Here is a 27,972-nt window from a genome sequence, read left to right on the forward strand (position 1 = left end):
TGTGTTTTTACAAATACAGGCACCGATCTGTTCAACAACGACACATTAAAATACTTTTAATGAACCTTTAAAACATGTATTTTTTTTTATTAAGTGACGTCACAGTCACGCAACGATGATGACCGCTGAACTCTGAGCTCCTGTGATTTGATTGGTTATTTCGTACATTAAGTTAGTCTGACTTTTACAGTCTATGGTAAACACATATTTCTCTCACATTTGTAATAAAGTAAGAGTATTGCAACGATTCAATAAAACTACCGTGGGTGTTACTTACTGTTGATTTATGGACTCTTTTATTAGAAAACAAACAGTATCGATCACGAGCCCAGGCTGATTTGAGCTAACACGGAGGAGACGCTGTAGCGTCACCAAACACGGAGGATGATGAGGAAGAGAAAGACGAGGACTGCCAGACAAACCTGTGAGTTACATTAAAAGTTTGTGTTGTGAGTTGACCTTTCTTTATTCTGTTTTTTTTTGTTCTGTTTTTGTCTTGGCCTAGCGTTAGCTACAGCGAGCTAGTGGGACTTGACGTGATGTGGCTGTTTCCATGGTAACTACAGCCGCTTTCCGCTCACAGTCAAAATAGGCTGTTTTGTAAATCCACAGATAGTTTTTCTTTTTTAGATTTGTTTGAATTATTTAATTTTTATATTTTAATTAGAACTTCTTTTTTTTGCCGCAGTCAGGTAAAGTTACTTTTAGAATTCAGTCATTAATCTGATCGATTTAATTATTCATATTAAAGTTTATTGATCATCAGGCTGAGACTATAGACTGTAAGTATTATACTGAGACTGAGAAAAGTTACCCTGCTGTATTGAAAGCCCTTAAATGAAGCTCCAGCTCGATGAAAATCAACAGTAAACATGGTGAAAACAAACAAACAACAGATCATGAACACTTTTAAAAACACTCGTCTGTGGAAATATCCTTTGATATGTTTTAAACACAAAAAAATGTGTCACAAGCTTTGTGCAAGCGCTACACTGTGGACACAGCTGATGGAAGAAAGCGTAATTTATTAACAGTCTTTGCATTTTGCAAAACTTCTCACTCATTTTTATGATTTTAAATATACTGCACTGTAACGTCATACACAGTAAAGTTCCTCAAACTGTCACATAAGCACCTCACTTGAGTTCACTCTGTTAGTGCTGTGTCTGTTTCAGAGGGAGTTTGTGTCTCCATGAGCTGTGGATGTTTGTGAGCCTCAGGTTTCCTCTCAGACTGTCCGTAAAGCGGCTCGCCTGCTGCTGTAAGCATTTCTGTGTGATGGATGTCGTCTCTGAGCGTTGTGAACGGCTGTTTGCTAATGAACAGATCTGTTTAGCCAGCCGCTCCGCTGACCTCTGACCCCCGTCTCCGTCTCCACGCTGAGGGAAAATAAAGCACAGTAGCTCTCGGTAAATATATGAACGGAGAGGACGGAAAACGCAATTATTGGGAGGGAGTGTGGGCTCAACGTGTGGAGAAATGATTAAAAATGATGCAAGAATTCATATTTCAGATGTTCAGTGTGTTCGAGCGGGAGGGACTGATGATCATTCACCAAACACAAAGTACTGCACTTCATTACTTTATGTGGAGGAAAAAAAACAGCCAATTAGAAACCACCACTCCTTGTTTCTATGTATTTCTTTTTTCAGTGTGTTTGCTGTGTTCTCTTTGCCAGCCTGTGTTTGCTAACGTGAGGGTGAAGTTTAATTAGTTTGTTATTGTTGAGCTCTCACAGATTTCTGTTGAACGTTCATTGGTTGAAAAAGTGCAACGTTAGAGATGTTCACCCAGCTTCAGACTCTGTGAGGCGCTAATGGAGAAACACAATGCTGCATTACATTTAGATGAAGGGAAAGTGGAGTCAACGCTCCAGACAGACGGGCCATTAGAAACAGGCTGTTCTGCTCTCTGCAGAACTTTGACTTCTGAGACTGAAATGTTCCTGCAGGAGACTGAAGGTGGAATTAAAAACTACATTTGGATGTTGCCTTTAGTATTCTTTTGTGTCATAAGTTCCACAAATATTTAGCGGTTTCTTCAGATATCAGGAAGCGTTGGTTCGTCGCTCACTATATGTGCAACAGAAATGACTGAAAAGAATGGGTTAGTTAGGAAGCAAAACATGTGCTGCTCAGATTATTATGTAAGAATGATCACAATACAGATTTTTTTTTAATTTGGAACATTAGATAAAAAAAAATCTGATTACTTTTCGAAGGCAAGTTGTTTTTTTTCCAGCATCAAATCAATTTGAAAGTGCTTCAACTTTGAACAGTTTAGAATGACAGCCAATCAGAGACAGCTTGACTCCACTTATTATTATTTATTATTACTTGTTATTATTATAATTCTCTGCTTCTGTGATGACGATATTTAACCAGAATACTTTTTTTTAATTTGTACTCATCATTACAACTTCTCTCATCAATATTTCAACTTTTACACGACTTCCTGCTTTGTGAAGTGATGAAGAAGAAGAAGACGCCTTTAATTTAAAGCAGGTGAACAGAAACATGAGAAACATGGCCGACGTGTACAGACGGCTGGAATCGTTGTGAGTGTTTCATTGTCGAGTGTTTCTCTGCATGTCGGTGTGAAGGGGGCTCAACAGCTGATTAATGTGAGGCTAAAAGCCAGCAGCTCCGGCAGCTCGCCTCCATCTCTCACCGGTATGTTAATGAGCTCATTCAATATGCAGATTCAGTCCTCAGAGGCCGCACGCCATTAATTGTTCTCGTTGACTCGAGTAATTGTTTGTTTGCAGATTTAATTTGGAGATTTAGAAAGTGTTGATGCCACATGATTTGTAGCTGTGTGTGTGTGTGTGTGTGTGTGTGTGTGTATAGAAAACATGTTATGTAATCCTGTAAACCTGCTGGACACCTTTAAGGCAGCAGCTGATGTGAAGAGAAAAAAGGCATTTTAAAGGAGCAGTCCGTCATTCTGCTGTCAACAAAGGGAGCTAATGTGTGTTCAGCTTAGCTTAGCTTAGCTTAGCACAAATACTGGAAAGAGTTAAAAAAAACTTGAAACAAGTGTGACAGGTAAACAGATGAGGGTCCTGAGTTGTCACATGTAGCATCACATCATGTAGGGTGGGAATCATCAGGGGCCAAATGATACCTTAACATCACCATACCTGTTTATTATTATTGAGATTTGAAACATTGTGCATGTTTGCAATGTTTTGGTTCTGATATCAAATACAAGAAATGAGCAAATATGGTGTCAGAGGACTTTAAGGGCCTGTCAGACCGTCCTCTCTAAACAGAAGCAGTTGTGAGTTTCAGAGCTGAGCATCCTGAACGTGAACATTCACTGTCAGCTGTTTTTATTTCTACACTCACAGCGCTTTCAGTTTAATCATTCATCTGTTTTCAGAACAGCGCCGTACCTGCCAATGTCCCTTTTTCCTAACCGACCAATCAGAAGAGCCGGGGGGGTGGGGGGGGGGGGGGGGTGGGACTTTTGATTTGATCTTAGTCAACAACTATTGCGGAGAAGAAACTGAATCTGACTCATCTTCTCGAGCGACCAACAAAACTGACCTGTAGAGGTCATGACGAAGGGAAGTGGAGGCTAACTTTTGTTGCCTAGCAACAATGAATGCTGGTGAGAAGTGCTCTGAAAGGCCCCGTATACTGGTGTCCCAGTCTGTGGATTCACATTGTGTTTCGCCGTTGCAGAAGCATGGCACAGCGAGAGCTCCACACACACACACACACACACACACACACACACACACACACACACACACACACACACATTCTCACTCACACACTCACTCTCACTCACACACACACACTCACACACTCACACACTCACTCTCACACACACTCACACACACACACACACACACACATTCTCACTCACACACTCACTCTCACTCACACACACACACTCACACACTCACACACTCACTCTCACACACACTCACTCACACTCTCACTCTCACACACACTCACACACACACACACACACACACACACACACACACACACACACACACACACACACACACACACACACATTCTCACTCACACACTCACTCTCACTCACACACACACACTCACACACTCACACACTCACACACTCACTCACACTCACTCACACTCTCTCTCTCTCACACACACACACACACACACACACACACACACACACACACACACACTTGCCTCTGTCACTAACTTTGAAGACGGTACAGAGGAGGGATCCCTTCATCCACCCGTCACACCGCCGCATCGTTAGATTGCGGGTGAAACATCACGGGGGCGTTACTATGGCGACAGTTTGATCGAGGCTAAAGCTCTGGCTGTTGTGCATTTTGCTTGTTCATTATTAGATGTGTTTTTAAAGCGTCAACCTCTAAGAGCTGTAATGAGATCTTGAATTTGTACTGGAGTAAAAGTAACAACTAAGATGAGAGAGAGACTCCCTCTGCAGTCTTCATCATGAAGCTCATTGTGTCTTCAATCAGATTGACTGATTCACTGCTGATCATTACGAAGGGTGTGTGTGAAGTCTGTAAGTGTGTTTGCTGACAGAAACCTCCCATGTTTCCTCAGAAGAAGACAAACAGAGCGTCGTCTGTGTGATTTGGGTGGATTAGCGCTTCAATCATGCAGCTCTCTGATCTCACAGAACAAACACGGCTCGCTCTAATTAGCAGCATTACTGTTAATTAGCAGACGGCGATCTGGAGTTAAACACTCTTCTCCGTCTCTGCCGTGTTTCTCATTCTCCTGTTTGGTTTTTGTTGGCGAGGACCAGACATGCAGAGAAGCGTCTGATAACAGAGGAGCTGTGCATTCAAACATCCTGATCTGAAGGCTTGGAAAGTACCGGAATATCAGCCTGGAGAACAACCTCACATGCTGCCCATTTCAAATCTGTCATAGACGGGGGTCGTGGTGGTTTTGAGCAAAACGAGTTAATTCAGATGTCCCTCATCCTGGCCAGGTCAGACCTGTTGCCCCTACAGCAGGGTCAGGGTCCGGCCTATAGGGACCCCTTACAGCTGGATGTATCTGCCTGAAGGTCATGACCCAACTTCTCCATCAGGGAGGAGGCGGCCTGTCCAAGTCCCTGGGCGCTGTGGTAGCCTCCGACAGCATCTCTCAAGACCAATCAGTCCAGAGACTGGCCAGACAGCAGCCAATCATAGCCCTCGCTCGGAAAAAAAAGAGCGCTCAGTTTTGCTGCTCCCTCTACCTGGAACTTTCTCCAGGATGACTTGAAAATGGCCGACCTCATTTCACCTCGATCTTAAAGGACACAAAACAGTGTCTGTGTGTCTGAATTGTAACCTGTCATCATGACTCGGCACTTTATTGTTCATTTTTAAACTTATTGTCTGTGAGCTGTTTTAATCACGGCGTGTGCTGCTGCCCTCTTGACCAAGAGATCTCGATCTCAAGGTGTTAATCACCTGCTTAAATTTAAAAAACAATACGCTCCATGTGTCTGCCAGGTGTGAGCTGTAGAAGCCCAGCAGGACGGGTAAACCACGACGCCACTCGAGTCAAAGTGTGAGCCAATACATGACAGCAAGAAGATCCATACAATCAGAAATCTGTCTCTAAAGGTTTATAAACACTGGGATGGTTTCCTTTCACTGTGTGTGTGTGTGTGTGTGTGTGTGTGTGTGTGTGTGTGTTCACAAAACTGAACATAAATCAGCGCTCCAGCACTCTTTAAAATGTGCCAATTAATAAGGAGACGTAATTGAATTTGTGGCTGAGTGACCTTGTGGGAGTGAAAACATGAAAGGATCGTGATCGATGGATCGCTCGCACGTTAAATTCACTAAAACAAAAAAAAGGGGAAAAGGGGGGAAGAGCCGAGCTGTGAGGAACAGGACAACGAATACGACTCTAAATTATTCTTTCTTTATTTTAAACAAGAACAACAAAGAAACAAATACAGCAGCTTTACAAAACAAACAAACAGAAAGTGAAAGTTCAGACCCGTCCAAAGTGAGTCACTTAATTGAATGTTTTTAGAATCACACCGTCGCAGTGATCGGATCCTTTATTGACCCTGAGTGACCTTCAAATTCAAGACCAATACTTTTCAAATAGAGCCGATTATCAAACGGGAGTCTGTCTACTCCTTTTCATGTTTGACACTTTATCGACGTGACGCCTTTCTCTTATGTCCAAAATAAATCCAAAGTTTTTTTTTTTTTTCACAACAAAATTTGTTTTGTTGTCAGCTGAGAGAGTTTTCATTTAGATTCATTCATATTTTCACGTGTTCATTGTGAATTCATTTATTGTGATACCAGAACTGCATCGGATTTGTATTCACTACATTCAGTGAGTGTGTGTGTGTGTGTGTGTGTGTGTGTGTGTGTGTGTGTGTGTGTGTGTGTGTGTGTGTGTGTGTGTGTGTGTGTGTGTGTGTGTGTGTGTGTGTGTGTGTGTGTGTGTGTGTGTGTGTGTGTGTGTGTGTGTGTGTGTGTGTGTGTGTGTGTGACTCCTAACAAAGCGCAGCTAATGACACTGAATGAACTTCCTTTAACGCCACGCCTGGCTTTTGTCTCTCTGATGGCGTCGACTGTGCCGCACAGTCACATCTCCTGTCTGAGAGAAGCGGAGCCGTAAGTCATCTCTTCACACGCGACACGAGCGACCTCCTCTCAAAGTATTTTATGAACATAATCAAACGCATCAATCACGGCGAGGCGGCGGGGCCCGTGTTAATCCTCCACATCCACTCTGAGTTTGGAGTTAAATGGCCCTAAAGACTAATGAAAGAGCACGCTGAGCTTCTCCTCCTGCAGGCCCGCCACGGATTAATCTCCTCTGTCACTGCTCACTCAGTGTTGAGCACGTCCAATCATCATTCAGGAGCCATTTACATGAAACTTAGCGAGCTCCGGGCGAGAAGTTCTGCCAATTTAAATCAGACGAGGAAGATGACCGTTCGCCTGTAGTTCAATAATTCACTTCTTAGTCCTTCATGTCCACGTAGCAAAACGAGCTGAACATCGGCCGTCGGCCATCTTTTGCTCTGTTGATCCGGGACCTTTCGTTCATCGTCCCGTTGATTTAGAATAAGATCATCTGGGCTTTAACGGCTCGACGATAAAGTTAGCAACAATTAAAGAGGAAGTTCAACACAAGGCTGGTTATCTGCCAATCATAAACGTCATCACGGTGAAGCGCGGGCAGGAGCGCTTGGATGAAGCGTGTGTGAGCTGAAGAAAAGCGCCGCACGTCTGTCTCGTCTCCATGACGACCGACACTTCCCCATCAGAAGTGGCGTAAAGAGGATGTGGATACACGACACGATCTGTAGGAGAGCGTGGGACAACTTTGCTCGTGTGAGTTTGATTGTTTGAACAGCATAAACATTTGTTTACTCGAACACTTCCTGTTCTTGATCAGTCATCGGGGGAGTGACGGTTCAACGTTTCGTCGACTTCAGTTCTTTGGTTCAGTTCTGTTCAAACGTTTCCAGTCTGACGTGACGCGACGCTGCAGAGCCGTCAGGTAAACATGGCAGACAGTCAGCTGCGATGATTGCCACCTCAGTTCCGCCTGTCGTGTTGAGCGAGTGCTCTCATTGACCGTGGGCGGCAGCAGACTCGCATCCATCCGTCTTTATCTGCAGCATCAGAGAGAGAGAGAGAGAGAGAGAGAGAGAGACTTATCTGAGGGACAGGAGGAAGCATCTGATTGGTCCGTGTGCCACAGGAGACAGTGGACAAACTAAACTGAGTGATGGAGGAGAGCACACTGCTTTCCTTCAAATGATCCCACCTTTCTAAACAATCACAGAGTTTACACCTGCTGCGGGAGGTGAAGGGTTAAAGGTTTGAAACAAAATCTCAGCAGCTACGACACCTGAAATATTGGAAGTCGGTAAACTCTGTCTGAAAATAAAAACTGCATCCAGACGAGATTTGCACTCATATATATATCGCTGCGCAGGGATGCTGATCTGCAGGATTGGCTGAACGCAGGTGTCGCAGCAGCGCCTCCACAGGTGCCTCTTCCAGGGACTCACAGGGAGTCAGTTAGGTAGTCAAGGCTGTGTTTTGGCCGGGGCGGCCCGCTGGAGTCAGAGTCCTTGCTGCAAGTCGGGAGGGACACCTGAGCGGAATGACAGCAGGGACAAGGAAGAGGACCGTCGTCAGCGTGTTGTCGGGGACAGCTGACCGGTAACCACATTAATATACTGCGGACGCTGAACTCGTGTCAGGCTGGAGGTTAGCATGCTAGATGCTAACTTCTTGTGACGCAGCCTGAAAGGCTTGGAATCAGGCAGGCAGCTCGCACGCCGGATGCTAACAGGAAGTGGTGCAGCTGGAGGCGAGTGCATGTTGCAGACAGGAGCACGCCGTCCTGCTGGCATAAAGTGACTCATCAAGCTCTTTGTGTGATCTGTCCACCCTTGGGCTTGTTGCTATACTGCTGACCAATCAGGAGGCTCAGCTCATTCCAGGTGTTTCAAAAAACACAGTACAGTATATGGTGACAGACGGTGCAGTTTCTGTGTGTGTGTGTGAGTGTGTGTGTGTGTGAGTGTGTGTGTGTGTGTGTGTGTGAGTGTGTGTGTGTGTGTGTGTGTGTGTGTGTGTGTGTGTGTGTGTGTGTGTGTGTGTGTGTGTGTGTGTGTGTGTGTGTGTGTGTGTGTGTGTGTGTGTGTGTGTGTGTGTGTGTGTGTGTGTGTGTGTGTGTGTGTGTGTGTGTGTGTGAGTGAGTGAGTGTGTGTGTGTGTGTGTGTGTGTGTGTGTGTGTGATGGATGGCTCTAAACGGTCTGTCCACTTACAGGAGGCGACACAATAATCTGCTCGTTTGTTGTCTTAACTGGAACGCCAATACTGTATGAAGGCCACACACACACACGCACACACACACACACACACACACACACACACACACACACACTGCTGGTTTCCTCATTGGACGTGTTTGAGAGACGCTCGCGGTAGCGGCTAGCTTCTCTGCACCTGAACGTTCAGCTCATCTACACAACATGCAACGCAGTCATTTTTGTTTCTTTTTATTTTCCACCAATCGCAGGACGGGAAATGATTCTCCTCAAAAGGGATCCAGTCAGAGACGGTCACTGGTGACCCTTTAAGATCCACATCCTGTTTAGCCTTTAGCGTCTCATTCAGGACCACCAGGTCACTTCCTGTCGGGGGGTTGGTTGGTTCCAGGTGAGGCTGCAAAGGGGTGGAAAGTTTCCGGGAAAATTTCCATGGGAAGTTGAGCTTGGGAATTTTGGAAATATTCCTGATCGGAAACTTTCCTTGAGAATTGATGGGAATTAACTGGAAATTGAGGTATAGTATAAATATCAATAATGTAGGGTCAGGGTTAAAAATAGATAAATAGTTTTGTCTTAATGCAGAATTATTAAAAAAGCTTGCACAGATTTAAATGTTTAAAACATATAATACATAATCCCATTAATTCCCATGGAAATTTTCCAACTTTGAAATTCCTGGAGTTTTGCAATCCTAATCCGAGGCAGGAAAAAGTCCTCGTAGCGTTTGGTCAAAACAATCAGGGATGTCTGACCCGTCCATCACCTCCGACCACAGGTGTTCAAACTACACCTGTAATCTAACGTTGAAACGTGTAGGTCGACCAATCGGAGTTATTATGGGATAATCCGACTAAACAGGCCTTGGGGGGGCGGACCAGGGCAGACTCTGTCCTGTGGAAGTTTCTGTCTTTGAAAGTTTGAGCTGAGCGATCTCCTCACACACTCCAGGGATCACTCGCACTTCCTCCCCATCTTATTTAACAACCACAGGGCCCGTTTGTTCCCCACGCTCCCTGAACGCATCAGAGCGGTAATGTTGGCAGATTGTCCCGCTAACAGAACGGGACCATGTGACTGGTCCGAGCATCCCTCCTGGCTCCGCACACACCTTGTTAAATCCCACTTTGTTTGCAGGCCCTCGTCCTCTGACAGTTAAAGAAGTGACGAATGGCCATTATTATGGAAAGAAGGTTACTTTTATACACGGCTCGCGGCGCTGAGGGGGGGCGACGGCGCCTGCTCCATCACTGTCAGGGAAACTAATGATAAGATATCATAAGACACAGGACGGCCATGTTAAGATGGAGTGGCCTCCTGCTGAGTTTTCATCAGCCGCCGTCCGTCTGCGCTCAGCATTCATCTTGATTCTGCATCCACTCGCACTTATTTCGCTTTGCACTCGCAGCTCTGTGAGCGGAAGAATCTGCTCGCTTGATTCAAAATGAAAAACGATGATAAAAGTGTTGTTTTCACACGGCGCCGTTGTGCACGGGCTGCTGTGTGTTTGCTCATCAAACAGTCAGAATCCATACGAGTGTAAAGTGAAACCAAACACGTCTGGATTGAAAACAAACAAGACAAAACGGGAGAGGATTTGGATGCTGCAGAAACATCCGGATTCATTCGTCATTCAGGTCACAGAAGAGTCGATATCAGTTTTTAAAGAGACTCGAATTGAACTTTAATGTCTTAAAAAAAATATATTGAAAATATATATGAAAAATAAATAAAATCATAAACCTGTGACCTGTGTCTTTAAATGAAGATCCTCAGATAACAAACAGGCACACATGTCTTTTAGTCTTTTAGTACAAAGACTTGAGGTGGATTCAGATTTCTCTTTTTGTTCCTTTATATGTCGGGAACGCCGTCCTGCAGAGGGAAGGAGGTCGGAGGTGGGAAAACTGGAAAGAGGAAATATTGGAAATATACTGCAAAGAGAAACTTCTGTTTGGACAGATGCCTCGAACGCTCGTGTGTGAAATGACATCATGATGTTTGTGTCAAAGAATACTTGGTTTATTTTTATTTTATACCCATGATGATGTCATCGTCTTTCTACATGTAAATAAATAAACCACGCTGATCTCCTCGGATAGTTTCACAACACGTCTGTTAGTGTGGAAGAAGGTGCAGCGATTCCTCTGAGTGAAATGTTTTAAAGATGTGAAATCAAAATATCTTAAGTGATGTTTTTTTATCAGCTGTTTAAAAATCAACTTTTATCTCTGACCTGAGGATTTGTGGCGTCTGGATGCGTCAATAACGGTTTGTGTGTTTGTGTTCAGCCTGCCTTATATCACAGATTATACCTCTTTCTGTGTGTCCGGCAGAGACTCCCACAATGCATTGCTGTAAAGCGTCGATACAGGACGCACGGTGTGATACCTGCTCTCTGCAGCAGCGTTTCCTTTTCACGATGGTCCGGCGTCGAGTCCTCAAAACTCAAAGCAAAGTAGAAATGTGTCAAACTTTTTAATCAGAGTGAAGCAGACGCTGATAAGTCCTGAGATCCGTGCTGCATTCAGGGTCTGTAAAACACGGCGCTCTCTCAGGATTGTCCTGCGTGATTGTTGGATTAGAGGCTCAGATTGTTTTCCTGCTGCACTTCCATTGAAGTTTCCTCTCATTTAATTGACAGTGTGCGCCGGCTAAGCTCTGGAAAAACACTTTCAAACGCAGAGTCTGCTACTTCTCTCACTCCTGACGCCGCGCTTTGTGATGTGTTTGAGGAGGATTTTGATTTAATTACAGCATGCACACAGGAGCGGGACGGAGCTGTGCTGCTTTTAAATACATCAAAAACAAAATCACACACTAATCTTTTGATAATTGAATCCTTATTTATCAGGCAGCTTTTATTTGGTTAATCAGCAGCAGAGGAAATGAAGCTTTGCTGCAAATATATGCACCGACGAAGACAAAATAAAACCTGAAAGTAATTCACCAGTGTGAGCAGAAAGTATACAAGTAGACAGAGACGAGCTCACCGCCTCACTTCCTCCCATTCAGTTAATATTTAGTTTTATATTACAAGTTGCACCAGTGTAAACAGCTATAACATCATATAAACATGAATCTTTCTGCAGGCAGTGCTCCTGTAAGGATTATAAAGGTTTTAACTTTTACTTCACCATGTTTTAAAATGATGATGATCTCTTATTTTAATGATTGTGTCCAAAAGTAGAGACACATTTGTTTTTGTCTCGCTCGTTTAAAACTGACTAAAGTGCTGCACAGGCGAGGACTACATAGACTTTTATTTTGAAATCGTGAATTTCTTTTAACCTGTTTCAAAGGCCAGGGGGAACAACACAGACTTTTATTTTGAAATCGTGAATTTCCTTTAACCTGTTTCAAAGGCCAGGGGGAACAACACAGACTTTTATTTTGAAATCGTGAATTTCTTTTAACCTGTTTCAAAGGCCAGGTGGAACAACACAGACTTTTATTTTGAAATTGTGAATTTCTTTTAACCTGTTTCAAAGGCCAGGGGGAACAACACAGACTTTTATTTTGAAATCGGGAATTTCTTTTAACCTGTTTCAAAGGCCAGGGGGAACAACACAGACTTTTATTTTGAAATTGTGAGTTTCTTTTAACCTGTTTCAAAGGCCAAGGGGAACAACGCAGACTTTTATTTTGAAATCGGGAATTTCCTTTAACTTGTTTCAAAGGCCAGGGGGAACAACACAGACTTTTATTTTGAAATCGTGAATTTCCTTTAACCTGTTTCAAAGGCCAGGGGGGGAAAAGGTGTGTTTTGAATGAATGGAATGATTTGGGCCTCTGATGGGAGGGGTTGGACACCTCTGATATCGAAGGTGAGCTGTCAGCATGAAACAGAGGAACCTTCTGGAAACTCTCTGAACGTATCCAGACTGTTTGATATCCTGAAGAACCTGCACATGAACATAAAGATATCTGTGAGCGTGTGCTGCGTCCCCTCACAGCGTCTCCTCACGAGCCGCTCCGACTCTGAAGCCAAACGACTGTGCTGTGTAAAGACCATCATTTCCTTTTGTCCCGCGCCGTCCTCCGTCTTTATTATTGCATAACCGAGGAGTAAATACAACAGATTCATCCTCTCTAATGACTTCCTTGTCGTCCGCGTCCTCCCTCGACGCCTCGGCGTCGCCGTGATGAATGCGGCGCGGCGAGTCCGAGCCGAAACGCGGGTGAGGGAGGAGGGCGGAGGAGTGAGCCAAAACAACAGCAGGAAGAACAGAGAGAGAGATCATCGGAGAATTGTACAAGGAGCGTCCTGTGTATCAGAAACATTAAGAATGTAATGTGCTATTACTCTTGGAGGTGGCAGCTGCCTTCCTCCGGGCTCAGCCGATAATAGAGCCGGGCTTCAGGACTCGCCTGCGAGCGAACAAGCCGACAAGGGCCCTCGACATGTGGCCGCCTTAATACCAAGCGTGCCCGACGCTCCACAGACAAAAAAATTGACATCGTCTGGAGAGTAAAGCAATCAGCCGCCGGGGTGTTACCGAGCATTTACGTCTGAGCCCCGACCCGCCACTGCAAATCTTGACCTTAAACAAGCCTGTTATTCCATCTCTCTTCCAGACAACTCGGTAGCTCCCCGTGAAGGGATTTCCTGCAGGGTTTCTGTGGATTTAATTCACCGACTCACCAATCTGTTTCCTGGTAATGCTGCGGAGGGCGAGGGCCCGACACCAGGAGCAGCAGTGATGTGTTGATCTACGAGCTGACACAGACCCGCGTTCAGCTGAACGTAAAGGAGGGCAGAACCACGGAGTAACTCGTGGGCTTTACCTGCCGAAGGCCTGATCCTCCGACTGTCAGGACGGATATTATCCACAGAGATGCAGGAAGTGAGATGTGTTTCTGCTCCTCATGTCACAAGTTTGAGAAGAGAAAAGTTGACTTTAGAAGTTTACAGAGGAAGAAGGGAGGCGTTCACAGTCGGCGTGTTTTATAGAGCGCAGCGTGACAGCTGTCCTGCTTTATCTGATTCATTCACAGGAAGGTGAACGTGTGATTGTGTCCGATCTAACTTGAATATCTGCTGCCTGAAATGAACCAGCATCAGTTCCAATTAGACCTGGAGGCCTCCTGCCCCCCCCCCCCCGCCCCCCTGACCCCCCCTCCCCTCAGGTGACGGTGGACAAAACTCTGCTTGTCTAAATGATCTTCTTTTTTTCTGTTCTTCCTTTCACATCTTGCTCTCTCTCTTTCCTTCCCTCACTGTGTGTGTGTGTGTGTGTGTGTGTGTGTGTGCGTGTGTGTGTGTGTGTGCGTGTGCGTGTGCGTGTGCGTGTGCGTGTGTGTGTGCGCGCTCCATCATCACTCGCTCAGAATCAGATAAAGCAGGTGAACTCTGCGTCAACTCTTCCCTTCACCTCGTGACCTCTTCCTGTCGTGTCTGTCTCCGTGTTTGTGGGATCTGACGGCTCCTCCGGCGATGTTTTTGGCGTTGCATCGTGGGGAAACAGCCCGTCACTAAATACCTCCCGGGTCGACCCCCCCACCCCCCCCACAGACGTCGAGCTAACGGCCTCACCGCCGCCGTTTTGAGAGCAGTTGTGGACTTCACTCAGAGGAGACGTCTTATTTCCTCCTCCCCGTCCTCCCTCTGGGAACACGAGCGGCAGTTTAAGTGATTTCTCTCCGAGCGGCCCCCCCATAAGTGCCGCAAACATCCCCCCCCTTTAACGCCGGCGCATTGTAAAACATGATGTTTCTTCTTTTTAAAAAGCTCAGCCATCACCGGCCGCCATCCGAGGAGACGGGCTAATTAAATTGGTACTTTTTACAAGTCTTACTCAATAAATCTGAATAAATTAACAAGGCATTACTAAGGCTGCTACATTAAATTTGCATAGTGCATTTAATGAATATGCAACCGCGAGTGGAAAGGTCTGCCACTGTGAACCCCGGTGAATTAGCATAACTACTTCCAGCATGTTTCTTAAATAATGCTCTCATTTGCACATCACTGAGTTGGCTAATTCGGGCCTCGGCGAGGGCGGCCTCGTAATTAAAGAATCCCACTTTAATTTTTAATGAAGTTTATGTTACATCAATCCTGACAGTAATGAGGCCGACGTGGAAACAAAAAGGCTGCTAATAATTAAATTCACAAACCAGTTTGAGGGATAATAACTCCTGAGGAGGAATTACATGACTAATTATTAATTAAATATTCATAGTATCACGCAGCAGAGGCGGCGGCGGTGATGGTGGCGGTGGCGTTGATGGCGGCAGCAGCGGCGGCGGTGGCGGCTCACTGTAAGCAGCCGCCTCGGCGTGGACGGAGCCCAGATGCCAAACGGCTTTTATCTGTGAAGAGCTGGAGAGGCGAACGGCGCTCCAGACTGTCATTAATTCTAACGAGCCCTCGAAGAGAAGCCGGCTGTAATTGGTGGACGTGTGCGGCGAGGTTCAGTCACAGCTTGGTCTCGTGGTCTCTCCCCCCCCCCCCCCCCCCCCCCCCACTAGTGAACAAAGTGAGGTGGAAGATACAAAGTTGGACTGCAAACAAACAAAGCAAACAGACAAATAAAAACAAAGTGACCCGGACAAATCTGTGGGGAAAACGTCAACTTCAAGCGTCCAGCGTGAAACGGGTTCAAACGGCACATTTAATAAGGTCACTGTTTGAAGTCCAGGGAGGAGTAATGAGGAGGATTCTTTTCTAAAAATATATTTATTTGTGCTTTATTTAGTTTTTCAACATTATAGAAGAGAGGAGTGGTGGCAGGGCAGCAGAAAACACGCAGGTACAAACATTTATAACAAGAGCTCGAGGAGCTGAGCGAGCTCGCCTCAGGTCAGCAGGTCAGAACAGGATATGATGGGGGGGGGTCATATAAGTAATGTTTAAAAATACAAACATATATATGCACACATTTGCATGTTAAGTCCTAAATGAAACAGTTCGTTAGCCACATACACTCAACAAAAATATAAACGCAACACTTTTGTTTTTGCTCCCATTTGTCATGAGATGGACTCAAAGATCTAAAATTCATTCCAGATACACAATATTACCATTTCTCTCAAACATTGTTCATAAATCTGTCTAAATGTGTGATAGTGAGCACTTTTGCTTTGCTGAGATAATCCATCCCACCTCACAGGTGTGCCACATCAAGATGCTCATCAGACACCATGATTAGTGCACAGGTGTACCTTATACTGCCCACAATAAAAGGCCACTCTGAAATGTGCAGTTTTGTCTCACAGCAAAATGCCACAGATGGCGCAAGCATTGAGGGAGCGTGCAATTGGCATGCTGACAGCAGGAATGTCAACCAGATCTGTTGCTCGGGCATTGAATGTTCATTTCTCCACCATAAGCCGTCTCCAAAGGCGTTTCAGAGAATATGGCAGTACATCCAACCGGCCTCACAACCGCAGACCACGTGTAACCACACCAGCCCAGGACCTCCACATCCAGCAGGTTCACCTCCAAGATCGTCTGAGACCAGCTACTCAGACAGCTGCTGAAACAATTGGTTTGCATAACCAAAGAATTTCTGCACAAACTGTCAGAAACCGTCTCAGGGAAGCTCAACTGCATGCTCGTCGTCCTCATCGGGGTCTTAACCTGACTCCAGATCGTCGCCGTAACAGACTTGAGTGGGCAAATGCTCACATTCGATGGCGTCTGGCACGTTGGAGAGGTGTTCTCTTCACGGATGAATCTCGGTTTACATTGTTCAGGGCAGATGGCAGACAGCGTGTGTGGCGTCGTGTGGGTGAGCGCTTTGCTGATGTCAATGTTGTGGATCGAGTGGCCCATGGTGGTGGTGGGGTTATGGTATGGGCAGGCATCTGTTATGGACGAAGAACACAGGTGCATTTTATTGATGGCATTTTGAATGCACAGAGATACCGTGATGAGATCCTGAGGCCCATTGTTGTGCCATACATCCATGAACATCACCTCATGTTTCAGCAAGATAATGCACGGCCCCATGTTGCAAGGATCTGTACACAATTCTTGGAAGCTGAAAATGTCCCAGTTCTTGCATGGCCAGCATACTCACCGGACATGTCACCCATTGAGCATGTTTGGGATGTGCTTGACCGGCGTATACGACAGCGCGTACCAGTTCCCACTAATATCCAGCAACTTCGCACAGCCATTGAAGAGGAGTGGACCAACATTCCACAGGCCACAATTGACAATCTGATAAACTCTATGCGAAGAAGATGTGTTGCACTGCATGAGGCAAATGGTGGTCACACCAGATACTGACTGGTTCTGAGTCCCCAGACCCTCAATAAAGCAAAAACTGCACATTTCAGAGTGGCCTTTTATTGTGGACAGTCTAAGGTACACCTATGCACTAATCATGGTGTCTGATGAGCATCTTGATGTGGCACACCTGTGAGGTGGGATGGATTGTCTCAGCAAAGCAAAAGTGCTCACTATCACACATTTAGACAGATTTGTGAACAATGTTTGAGAGAAATGGTAATATTGTGTATCTGGAATGAATTTTAGATCTTTGAGTCCATCTCATGACAAATGGGAGCAAAAACAAAAGTGTTGCGTTTATATTTTTGTTGAGTATATATTATGGATTCAGATTGTAACATCAATATCACTATCAGTTAAAAAAAGGGATTTGAACCCGTCACTCATGATCACTTACGGCTAAAAAAAAAAACCCCAGAAATGGTTGAAGCCAAAAACGCAAAACTTCAGTCTCAAAGTGGTCGACCACGAACAGATTCACGTGAAATATGAAGGTGACCAAAGGAATCACCTGCGTGTGTCGGCACACACACACTGCATGTTCTCAGTCAATGAAGGAAGTTGAGCTCGACCTCCTTCTGTTTCAGGAGAGCTCGAGTTCTGATCATGTTCTGACAGAGTGGATCAGTCTCAGGAGACATTGAACGACTTTGACTCCCTGCATGTGATTTGTCTCTGTGTGTGTTTTCAGTCTTTGGGGTCGATGTCGAGAGGCGTCAGTTTATCGGCGGTCCAATCACAGCGGACGGTTTCTGCCGTCTTTGGAAGTTAATTTCGGAGGTAATGAGTGCTGAGCTCCCGCTAATTCAGCACGGCGCTCTGACTCAGACGGAGGAGGAGGAGGAGGAGGAGGAGGAGGAGGAGGGCCGTCCTGCTTTTTCTCATTACAGACTTGTGAAACATTCTCATAGCTCGTGTATTTAATTGAGCTGCAGAAATGCAACATCAGGAGGACTTGGGGATAAATAAGGAGCGCTCCCATTGGTCCCACTGAGGAGCTATTGATGTTCCATAAATCCCAGTCAGGAGAAATTAAATTGAGTTATACCACGCTGAATTACCTTGCATCTAAATGGCAGCCAGGTCCGGGCAAATGGAATAATTAGACCTCGCCAAAATGTTATGGAGTGTTATCCCGAGTGACGCGGAGCCGCGGATATTCATGGATGCGCTGCACTCGATTGGCTGCGTTTACCGAGAAGCGTATCCCATAATAAGGCCGAGCGGGGAGCACTTGGCGAGTCGAGAGAGAGAGAGAGAGAGACGATGCCTCTGCGGAGAGTCGACACGACACAGACTCATCAGGAAGTCTCAGCGAGGCCCTCGGTCTCACATTCAGCGGGAGCCAGAACACATTCAACACTTCTACGCTTCAGCTTGAGTTTTATTTGACACATTTTGGTTGAGCCGATGGCTCACAGATGTTTTAGAGCGCAGTGTGTGTGTCTCTGAAGGCTCGCTGTGCAGAGCGTACATGACCATCACACACACACACGGGGCGTCGGCAGGTTGCTTCTGCCCGTCTTTCAACATTCACTTGTTTTTTTTTAAATGATCAGTTTGGTACAACTGCACTTAAACAGACAGGGTCACCGAAAGGTCATGACCTCGGTAAAAGACACACACTCACACACACACACACACACACACACACAGTTTCTTGTATGCTCATTTTGATTTAAAACATTTTTTGAGTTTAAGGAAAATGTTGAATAAAGTAGAGCTAAAAGAATCCTCCGTCACAAAGACGTCCGTGGAAGTAAAACATAAAAATATGGAGAATAATGAAGGGAATTAAAAAAAAAGACATAAATGTTTTCATTAAAATGTTGAATGTAAAAAATGTTTGAGCTGAACACAAACATCATTGGTAAACTAAAAAACTACCCAGCACATGGTGCACACACACACACACACACACACACACACACACACACACACACACACACTTAAACTACCCAGCACATCGTGCACACACACACACACACTTAAACTACCCAGCACATCGTGCACACACACACACACACTTAAACTACCCAGCACATCGTGCACACACACACACACACACATAAACTACCCAGCACATGGTGCACACACACACACACATAAACTACCCAGCACCTGGTGCACACACACACACACACACACACACACTTAAACTACCCAGCACATGGTGCACACACACACACACACACACACACACACACACACACACACACACACACACACACACACACACTTAAACTACCCAGCACATGGTGCACACACACACACACACACACACACACACACACACACATAAAAAGTTGACTTGCACTCGATCAGATCCTGCACGTGTGTTTCACGGGGAGCCGGCTGGGCTACCTGAGGAAAGGTCGTTCACACACTGCAGCGGGTCAGTCGAGGAGCCGTGCAGGAAGCAAGGAGAGCGACTTCCTGTCAAAGTGTCCGAGTTAAAGACACTGAACTCCAGCTGCTCTGTCCATCAGATCAACCTGAACACATCGTTCATCTTCCATCCGACGTCTGACACTGAATTCTTTAAGCTCGCATTTTGGTCTCCACCAGGCAAACGTCTGTCTCACTAACTGTCTGTCTGCTGTTTCACTGCAGTGAGAGGACTGTGAGAGATGGGCTTCCTCCCTTCACCGACCATCTAAATATATTGGTTGTAACCTCTGATCAAAGTGTCCAGGTGCTTCCTCGCGTCTCCACTCCCTGCGAAGGGCTCGCTGTATCGGCAGCCTGGTGGAGTAATGATCTCTTAACGAGTGCCGGCGCCTCATTCGCTGCTCTTGACAGACGCTTATCGCCTTCCTAATTAGCAGCTCTCCTGAAGACCGCCGCTCGTTTACTAATCAGCCTCCAATTTGCTTAATCAGCGGTTTAATTGGAGTAATCTCCTCCTGAACGCCGAGAGCCACTCGAGCGTGAGACCAGACCGGAGCGGACGCAGACCCGCTGAGCAGCTTGGGAATCGAACCGGCAATCCAGGTGATCCCAGTTCTACCTGGGACTGACGGGAAACACCTCCTTACCCCCCTAAGAAAGACTTTTATTACATGATGAAATAAGTCATTTCATTCGTTTTTTTTCTTCACTAATTGAATGTTAAAACAATGACTGCCTTCACATGAACAGGCAGTGAGTGAAGTGATCCTTTTCTGTCTGTAGGCTCCTGATGAAGGTCGTCCAGGAGGTCGAGCAGCTCGAGGTCAATCCCACGCTACTACAGGAGACACTCGAGGTCAGGAGTGCGTTCTTCACCTTTCACCTGTCCTCCACTGTTTGCTTTTCTGTCGCTGTCGGAAAAATGAATCCCATGTTGGAGGGGTTGCAGTTCCTCAGACGGCCACTTGAGGCAGGCCCTGTGAGGGAGCGGTTCCCTGTTAGCCCCCCCCCCCCATGTTAGCGTGTTCACACACACAGTAAGGCTGTCTTTAGCTGCTGTCCTTTGAACTGAAGCTGTCGGCCGGGTCGTTTTCGCTTTCTGTGCAGAGATTATATTTCCAGACTGTCCAGGAAGTGTGAGCTCTCGCTCCGTTAATAGATAGATAGATAGATACTTTATTGATCCCGAGGGAAATTCAAGTATAATTCACATATAATATCTTACATGTGAGATCAGTTGTTGTCATGCATGGGAGCCAGGATTGGTTGTACATGTTGTGTACATGTTGTGTACATGTTGTGTACATGTTGTGTTTGTGTTTTTGAAAGATGAACGAGAGAAGACTTCATTTAAAATGTACAAAATCACACCTGATCCACTCTCCATCTGCCTCCAGCAACCTGCGACTGCAGAGCTGCTGTGTACAGTGTGTGTGTGTGTGTGTGTGTGTGTGTGTGTGTGTGTGTGTGTGTGTGTGTGTGTGTGTGGGGGGGGGGGGGTATGCAGAGTAGCAGCAGTGGCGTTGGTCCTTCAGCACGCTCCTCATCATCCCCCGACACTTCAGCTGCACTCAGAGTTAGAAAGGAGGGAGATCACACACACACACACACACACACACACACACACACACACTCTCTCTCTCTCTCTCTCTCTCTAACATGGGCAGTATTTTGTGGGGAGGGATTATCCAACTTGTGCTGCAGCTCACTAAACTCTCTCAGTGTTTTTGGACCTCTTGGTTCAGATCCTGAAGAACTTTGACAATCTGTCGGTCTTTTTGTACGGTGGCCCTGAGAGCTCAACTCACTGCAAACAGAAGAACAGAAACAAAATGCTGCACTGAGGAAATAAGATGATTTGGATGTTTTTGTTTTTTTTCACATTTATGGATGTGTTGCACTTTAAAGCCTGTTTGAACAAAATGATAAATCCATAATCAATTGTTGTCAACTTTTAAAATATGAAGTGAAGCAGGAAAGACGTCCCACAGAGGCTCCACATGAAGTCATTCCTCATGTCAGTCAACTGCTGTGATTTACGCCGTGTCCCCTCCTCTTCTCGCCGCCGCCGCTTCCTCAGAGGAACACACGTGAGCTCGTCCCGATCTGCCCACGTGTTCAACGCTCGCTGTCCTGAACATGTCGTCTCTTTCTGTCTGCTGTGAGACGAGTCAGGCTGTAAATCCAGAGGGCGTCGTCTACTTCAGCCTGTCAGCCCCCCCCCCCCCCCCCCACACACACACACACACACACACACACCCCGAGCCATTCTGTGATTTGTGACATGATGCTGTAATTAAATTAATAAAATAGAGCTGCCTCCACGTCGGCTGCTCAATGCTGGGAGAGTTCTGTTTTTCATGGCGTCTGCAGGTGTCAGAGTTTACCTTTATCTGACAGAGTGAAGAGAGAGGTGTGTGTGTGTGTGTGTGTGTGTGTGTGTGTGTGTGTGTGTGTGTGTGTGTGTGTGTGTGTGTGTGTGTGTGTGTGTGTGTGTGTGTGTGTGTGTGTGTGTGTGTGTGTGTGTGTGTGTGTGTGTGTGTGTGTGTGTGTGTGTGTGTGTGTGTGTGTGTGTGTGTGTGTGTGTGTGTGTGTGTGTGTGTGTGTGTGTGTGTGTGTGTGTGTGTGTGACGACAACATGTGCAAAACAAGAAGAGAGAGAACCATTTATCTATAAACACACACACACACACACACACACAGAAAAGAAAACAGTGTAAATTAGAAGAACTCTGGATGTTGACAAAGATCCTTAATGACACAAAGATGCTCAAACTTCCTCACACACCAGAACTGGACATGAAATATAAAATCAAAGGTTTCATATCGTTTTATTATCCTGCTTAAATCATCGTTTCTCATAAACCATCGTGAAACATTTCCAGGGTGACAACCCCAAATCAGAATACACACACACACACACACACACACACACACACACACACACACACACACACACACACACACACACACACACACACACACACACACACACACACACACACACACACACACACACACACTCTCTAGTTTCACTTCATTTATTTTTCACGTTAGCTGCAGACTTCAGGAGAGATTAATCAATAAAAAACTTTATTTTAAATTCTTCCTGTTCAAAACATTGAAATAATAAAAACATTATAATTATAATAACATAAATAACAAATAAATAAGACGACACAATGTGAGAGATTTAAATCTCACATTTAAGTAAATGTCATTAAATTATTAAACACATCAGTTTATTCTAAGATGAATACTTCAGTGATATGTTAATGTTAATTTTATTTAAATGTGGACTTTTATGAACGTGTGTGGATTTTAATAATTGGATATTATTTTTACTTTAAATAAAGAAACACACTTTATATATATTTATATAAGATTTTTAATCTGGAGCTAAATTACAGAGAGATTAATAAAACCATCTGTAAGAAAAAAAAGTTGTTTTGTTTTTACATTTTTTAACAAAAAAATACAATAATAAGATAAATCAGGATAAACGCATAAAAATAACATTCAAGAAGAAATAAATGAAAATCATGATTGAAATCATAAAAATCTTCGTATTTGTTTTTTCAAACATGAATAATAAAATCTGCTCCTTCATTGGACGTTTCTCCTCGTCACACTCAGTCTGTGTTTTGTGAGCGTGTCGCTGCATCCTGAACGCTCCCTGTCAGATTATCAGCTCACAGGTCAAAGGTCAGACGTGTGAAAGTGGCTGTTTGGTGTCACACGCCCTCACCTCCTCCTCCTCCCGGTCCTCCTCCCGGTCCTCGTCCTCCTCCTGGGAATATTAAACCTTCAGCTCGTCCCTCTGAAACATCATCAGTCTTTTATTTCATCTGACACGTGCTGCCTTCAGGGACCCTTCCACAAAGCACGGAAATATTTATTTTCTCTTAAATCTGATGAAGATGTCGAAGACAAAAAAAAACAAACAAAAAAAACAAATAAAGGTGGAAACTAAATCACTGGAGTATTTTAATGGATTAACTTCTGATCGTAAATTAAAAACCTCAACATGAACGTTGTTTCATTGATTATTGATTGTCTTGTAAATCTATCAAATAATTCAGTTTCACAGTAAAGAGCTCTCACACATCATTAAAAGACGATTAACCTCATCATCAAGGTGTCACAAAAAAAAAAAGATTTAATTAAAGACTCGTCGTGTTCTTCAGGCTCGTTCATGTTAATTCATGACACGTTTTATTTTGGTAATTAAAATAAAAGTGAATGCTCGTCTTCAAAATAAAACTACAATCATCAAAAATAATTAAAGATAATAATAATGCAGCGCTGTGGACCGGTGTCTGGTGGGATTATGACACAAACGGTTTGATAGAAACCAAACTGACAGATAATATTTGGTGTCTTTCGTGTCTCTAAATAAAGGCACAAAATAACATAAAATAAAGAAACTGAAAAAAGCAAACAAACTCAGACTTAAATAAATCGAAAAGTAAATTATTATAATTAGAACAAAATGAAATGTCTGACTTCTCTTCAGGCCTTCATGCTTTCTGCTTAAAGATTTGATTAAAAATGTGACATTTGTCCTTTAAATGAATTAAATATTCTTTAAACCTCTCCGTCTGTTGAGAAGCGTCCGTGATCAAAAGCAGGTGAAGCTAATTAAAGTTAAAATCCACAGATTAAAGGAGTCATCAAAAAGAAAACTAAATTAATACGATTTGATTTTTTGATTTTATTTTATTTTTAATCTAAGAAACACTTCTTCTTTATCGTTTGTAATTTAAAAATAATAATAAACGTGTTAAAGAATGATAAAAGTCTCCTGTCCTCGTGCTCTGATTTGTTTGCAGCTCGCAGCTGTTAAAGAAAGAAAAAACCCCTGACATAAAACAGAAACAAAGCAAATTGCCATTAAAGCCGCTCAAACAGCAGCTCTCAGCGGATCTATTTGTCCATGCAAATTGTTGGGGGGCTCCGAACACTCCCCCTCCTCCCCCCCCCAACCCAAACACACACACACACACGAATACACACGAATACACACACAAACGCGCTGTGCGTAAAGTGTGTCCAAACATACCTCCACATGGAACAGCGCAGCGCCGTCACAAACGTCCCCGATAATCAGGCTTCATTCGCGGCTCTGCTCTGCTCTCTTTGCCGCTGCAGCTTCAAATGAAAACGTCTCGTGTTGGCTCAGTGCGTCCATGTAAATACGTGTAAATGAAACCACATCGTGCCCCCCCCGTACCCCCCCCCCCCCTCTCTGAGCCCCCCTCCCTCCTCCCTCCTCCTCCTCCTCCTGGCTGTGATCATGTGATAGTGAAGAAGTGGCCCATTAATGAAGCTCTTCTCCGGGGGTCTTTTCTGCTGCTGTCACCGCCGTCCAGCCCGCACACGGGACACACCGGGACAGGGACATGGAGGAGGCAACAGCCGCTTAGCGCAGCTCAGCAGCAGGGCAGGAGGAGGACGAACACCGCGCTGCACCTGCCGGGGACCCGCAGCCAGGCAGGCGGGGACGAGAGGAGAGGAGAGGAGACAGGAACCAGCCGCTGCAACTTTTCTTCAACTTAACGGCGGAGTTTGGGCTTCAGCAGAGCGCGTGACAGACGGGGCCATGCGTGCCAAACACCAGGCAGGTGTTTTAAAGAGTTGGAAGTGTTGAGACAAAGTTTGGAAAAGAAGTGTTTTTTTTTGTTCCTGCTCTTAGCGGACTGTCTGAACTCTCCTTATCCCGGCCCGGTTCGGCACAATGCCTCGCCCGGGGAGGAACACCTACAGCGACCAGAAGCCTCCGTACTCGTACATCTCCCTCACGGCCATGGCCATCCAGGGCTGCCCGGAGAAGATGCTCCCTCTGAGTGAGATTTACAAGTTCATCATGGACCGGTTCCCGTACTACCGGGAGAACACGCAGCGGTGGCAGAACTCTCTGCGCCACAACCTCTCCTTCAACGACTGCTTCATTAAGATCCCGCGCAGACCGGACCAGCCCGGCAAGGGCAGCTTTTGGGCTCTGCACCCGAGCTGCGGCGACATGTTTGAGAACGGGAGTTTTCTGCGGCGCAGGAAGCGCTTTAAGGTGGGCAGCATGCAGGCCTGCACGGATCCGCTGGCGCCCAGCAAGCCGCAGGACGCCGCTCACTACCTGCAGCAGCAGGCCAAGCTGCGGCTCAGCGCGCTGCACGCCGCCGCGCACCTCCCGCAGATGCCGGCTGGATACAACCTGAGCTCCGTGTCGCAGCCGTCCGGCTTCAAACACCCGTTCGCCATCGAGAACATCATCGCCCGGGAGTACAAGATGCCGGGCGGGCTGGCGGCCTTCTCCACCGTCGGGTACCCGCTCCACAACCAGCTGACCCCGGCCTGGCCGCACATGTACGGCTCCGGCATGATGGACACCGCGACCCCCATCTCCATGGCAACCAGCGATTACTCGGCCTACGGCATGCCGCTGAAGTCGCTCTGTCACAGCGGACAGACTCTGCCCGCCTTCCCGGTGCCCATCAAACCGACGCCCACCTCCATGGCGGGCCTGCCGGGGCTGCCCACACACATCCCGGCTTTCCTCGCGAACTCGCCCCAGTCCTTGAGCCCCACGTCCCCGCAGACCGCAGCCGGGCAGAGCAGCCCGGTGGCGCACGGAGACGCGCTGTCCTCCTCGGCCTCCGCGCTGCAGCCCGCGGTGACGGTGCACTGACGGGGACTCTCAACACTTTGTTTTTATAAAGACTTCATAAAAGAAAAACTTTTCATCTCCAAAGCTGTGTTTCATCTCCGTGACGAGAATGCGAGGACGTGCGATCATTGTTTTTTGAATATTTTTTATTGCGTTAATTTCTTTGGAAAAAAAAAAAAAAAAGAATGACCATGTTCCCATCATGTAAAGCAACAGCAGGCTGGCCTCAGATCTTCAGCAACAATTATGATACATTAGTTAATTGATTGTGAAAGTGTCGTTAAAACACCCTCACGTGATTTGAGTTCTCTGACTCGGGTCGGATCGTGTCGTGACAAATGATCCGGATCTTTTGTGTTTGAAGCCTTTTCTTCTCACACTCAAAGAAACCTCTCAGATTAATGACTCTTTAACATTTGTGCACGCGGGGCCTCTCTGCTGTTTCTTTTTCTGCGACCGAAAACAAAAAAGTTCAGCCGAGAAGGAAGTCTCTGAAAAAAGAAGTCAAACTAAACCAAATAATCAGGCTGTGTCGTTTTTATTTTATTTTATTGTAAGAGTATTTGTCTAAGGCATAAAAACAAATTTAAAAAGAGAAGGTTTTTTTTTATTATTTTATTTTGAAAGTCAAACATTTAAAAATACCTTGATGACTTTTATTTTGAGAAAAACGTCAAAATGTAGGAAAATAAAATCTTCACTTCGTTTTAATAAAAATAACACAAATGCAGAAATCTGATTTTCAACTTGAACTGTTGAACAGTTTGTAAAAAAAAAAAAAAAACTCTTCCTCTTAAATGCCTGATGTTTAATACTCTGACTTTTTCTTTCTATTTTCAAAGTGTTTTTATTTGAACAATCGCAGAGATGAGACTTGAAATGGGATATTTATGTCACACTGGAGACATTGGACCGGCTGTCTCTGATGCACTTTTCACACAAATGAAATTAGATGTTTTTTTTATATATATATAAATATAAATATACATATCGACAGCCGTGTTTAAAGATAGTTTTTTGGTCTTTAAAAGAAGCTGTGACCTGCTGTCTGTGTATTTGTAACCTGCTGCATGCTCCTCCTGTCTGAACAAGTGAACTGTGTCAGTGTTTGTTTGGGCCCAAAGCATCAAAAGCATGAACATGAACGGTGGGACGTTTGATTCCCTGCGCTCTGTCTGCTCATCCACTCCCATTAAAATGACCTTCCTGGAAAAAACACACCAAACAGTAAAGAGGCCTTTTATTCACCTGTGCACACACACACACACACACACACACACACACACAGCTTACAGGTGGTCTTCTGTTTGAGACCTCCTCCTCTTTATTTTATAGTCACTGTAAATGTCTCTGTATTTATCTGACAGCTGATGTTTTAATGTGGAGTAATTATCTTGTAAAATCTTCTTTGAGGAGCTCGAGGAAGCCGACGGTTTCTGCTGAGGAAAAAATCGTTCAGATAATATTTTAAAGACGAAGCAGCGAGGGGCGATGATGACGTGTTCCTGACCTGAGCTTCTTTAAGACCAAACATTCGAGACATGTCTTCCTCTGTCTCTGTCTCAGCGTCTCTGATGGTCTCCTCTGTAAACACGCAGAAACACGCCTTCACCTGACCCTCTGCATGACGGGTAAATGTCTGCACACTTGAAACATGCTTCACTGTGAGTACGAGTGCGAGGTGAAGAAGTCGCACGTCGCTGCAGCAGGTAGGACGCATTCACACCTGCACAAAACACTCCAAACCTCCTCTTGTTCCTCTCTCAGGGCTCACGTCGAGCTTCACCTGATTTTTACTGAAGTGCGTTTAAATCCTTCTGTTGTTGAGTTTGATGTTTTTTAAAGACTCATCGACTGACCGACATTTTCAAATCAGCTGATTGGCTACAA

General features: G+C 45.3%; 1 protein-coding gene across 7 annotated transcripts; it reads left to right on the top strand.

The window, feature by feature from the left end:
- The first annotated feature begins 31 nt into the window (after window positions 1-31).
- foxb1b (forkhead box B1b) lies at window positions 32-27,719 on the top strand. Of its 7 annotated transcripts, none has more exons than XR_013778774.1 (2): window positions 32-424; window positions 27,649-27,719. XR_013778774.1 is itself a non-coding variant. In XM_079339716.1 (2 exons), exon 2 carries the CDS (start codon window positions 25,156-25,158, stop codon window positions 26,101-26,103), a length of 948 nt encoding a protein of 315 aa, XP_079195842.1. In that variant the 5' UTR covers window positions 32-424; window positions 24,724-25,155; the 3' UTR covers window positions 26,104-26,268. The 7 variants fall into 7 exon arrangements, 1 of the variants encoding a protein (XP_079195842.1); XR_013778775.1 differs by having other exon boundaries at window positions 27,681-27,699; XR_013778776.1 differs by lacking the exon at window positions 27,649-27,719 and adding an exon at window positions 20,202-20,387.
- The last annotated feature ends 253 nt before the right edge of the window (window positions 27,720-27,972 follow it).

Source organism: Symphodus melops (assembly GCF_947650265.1).
Source record: "Symphodus melops genome assembly, chromosome: 3".
Lineage (NCBI taxonomy): Eukaryota > Metazoa > Chordata > Actinopteri > Labriformes > Labridae > Symphodus > Symphodus melops.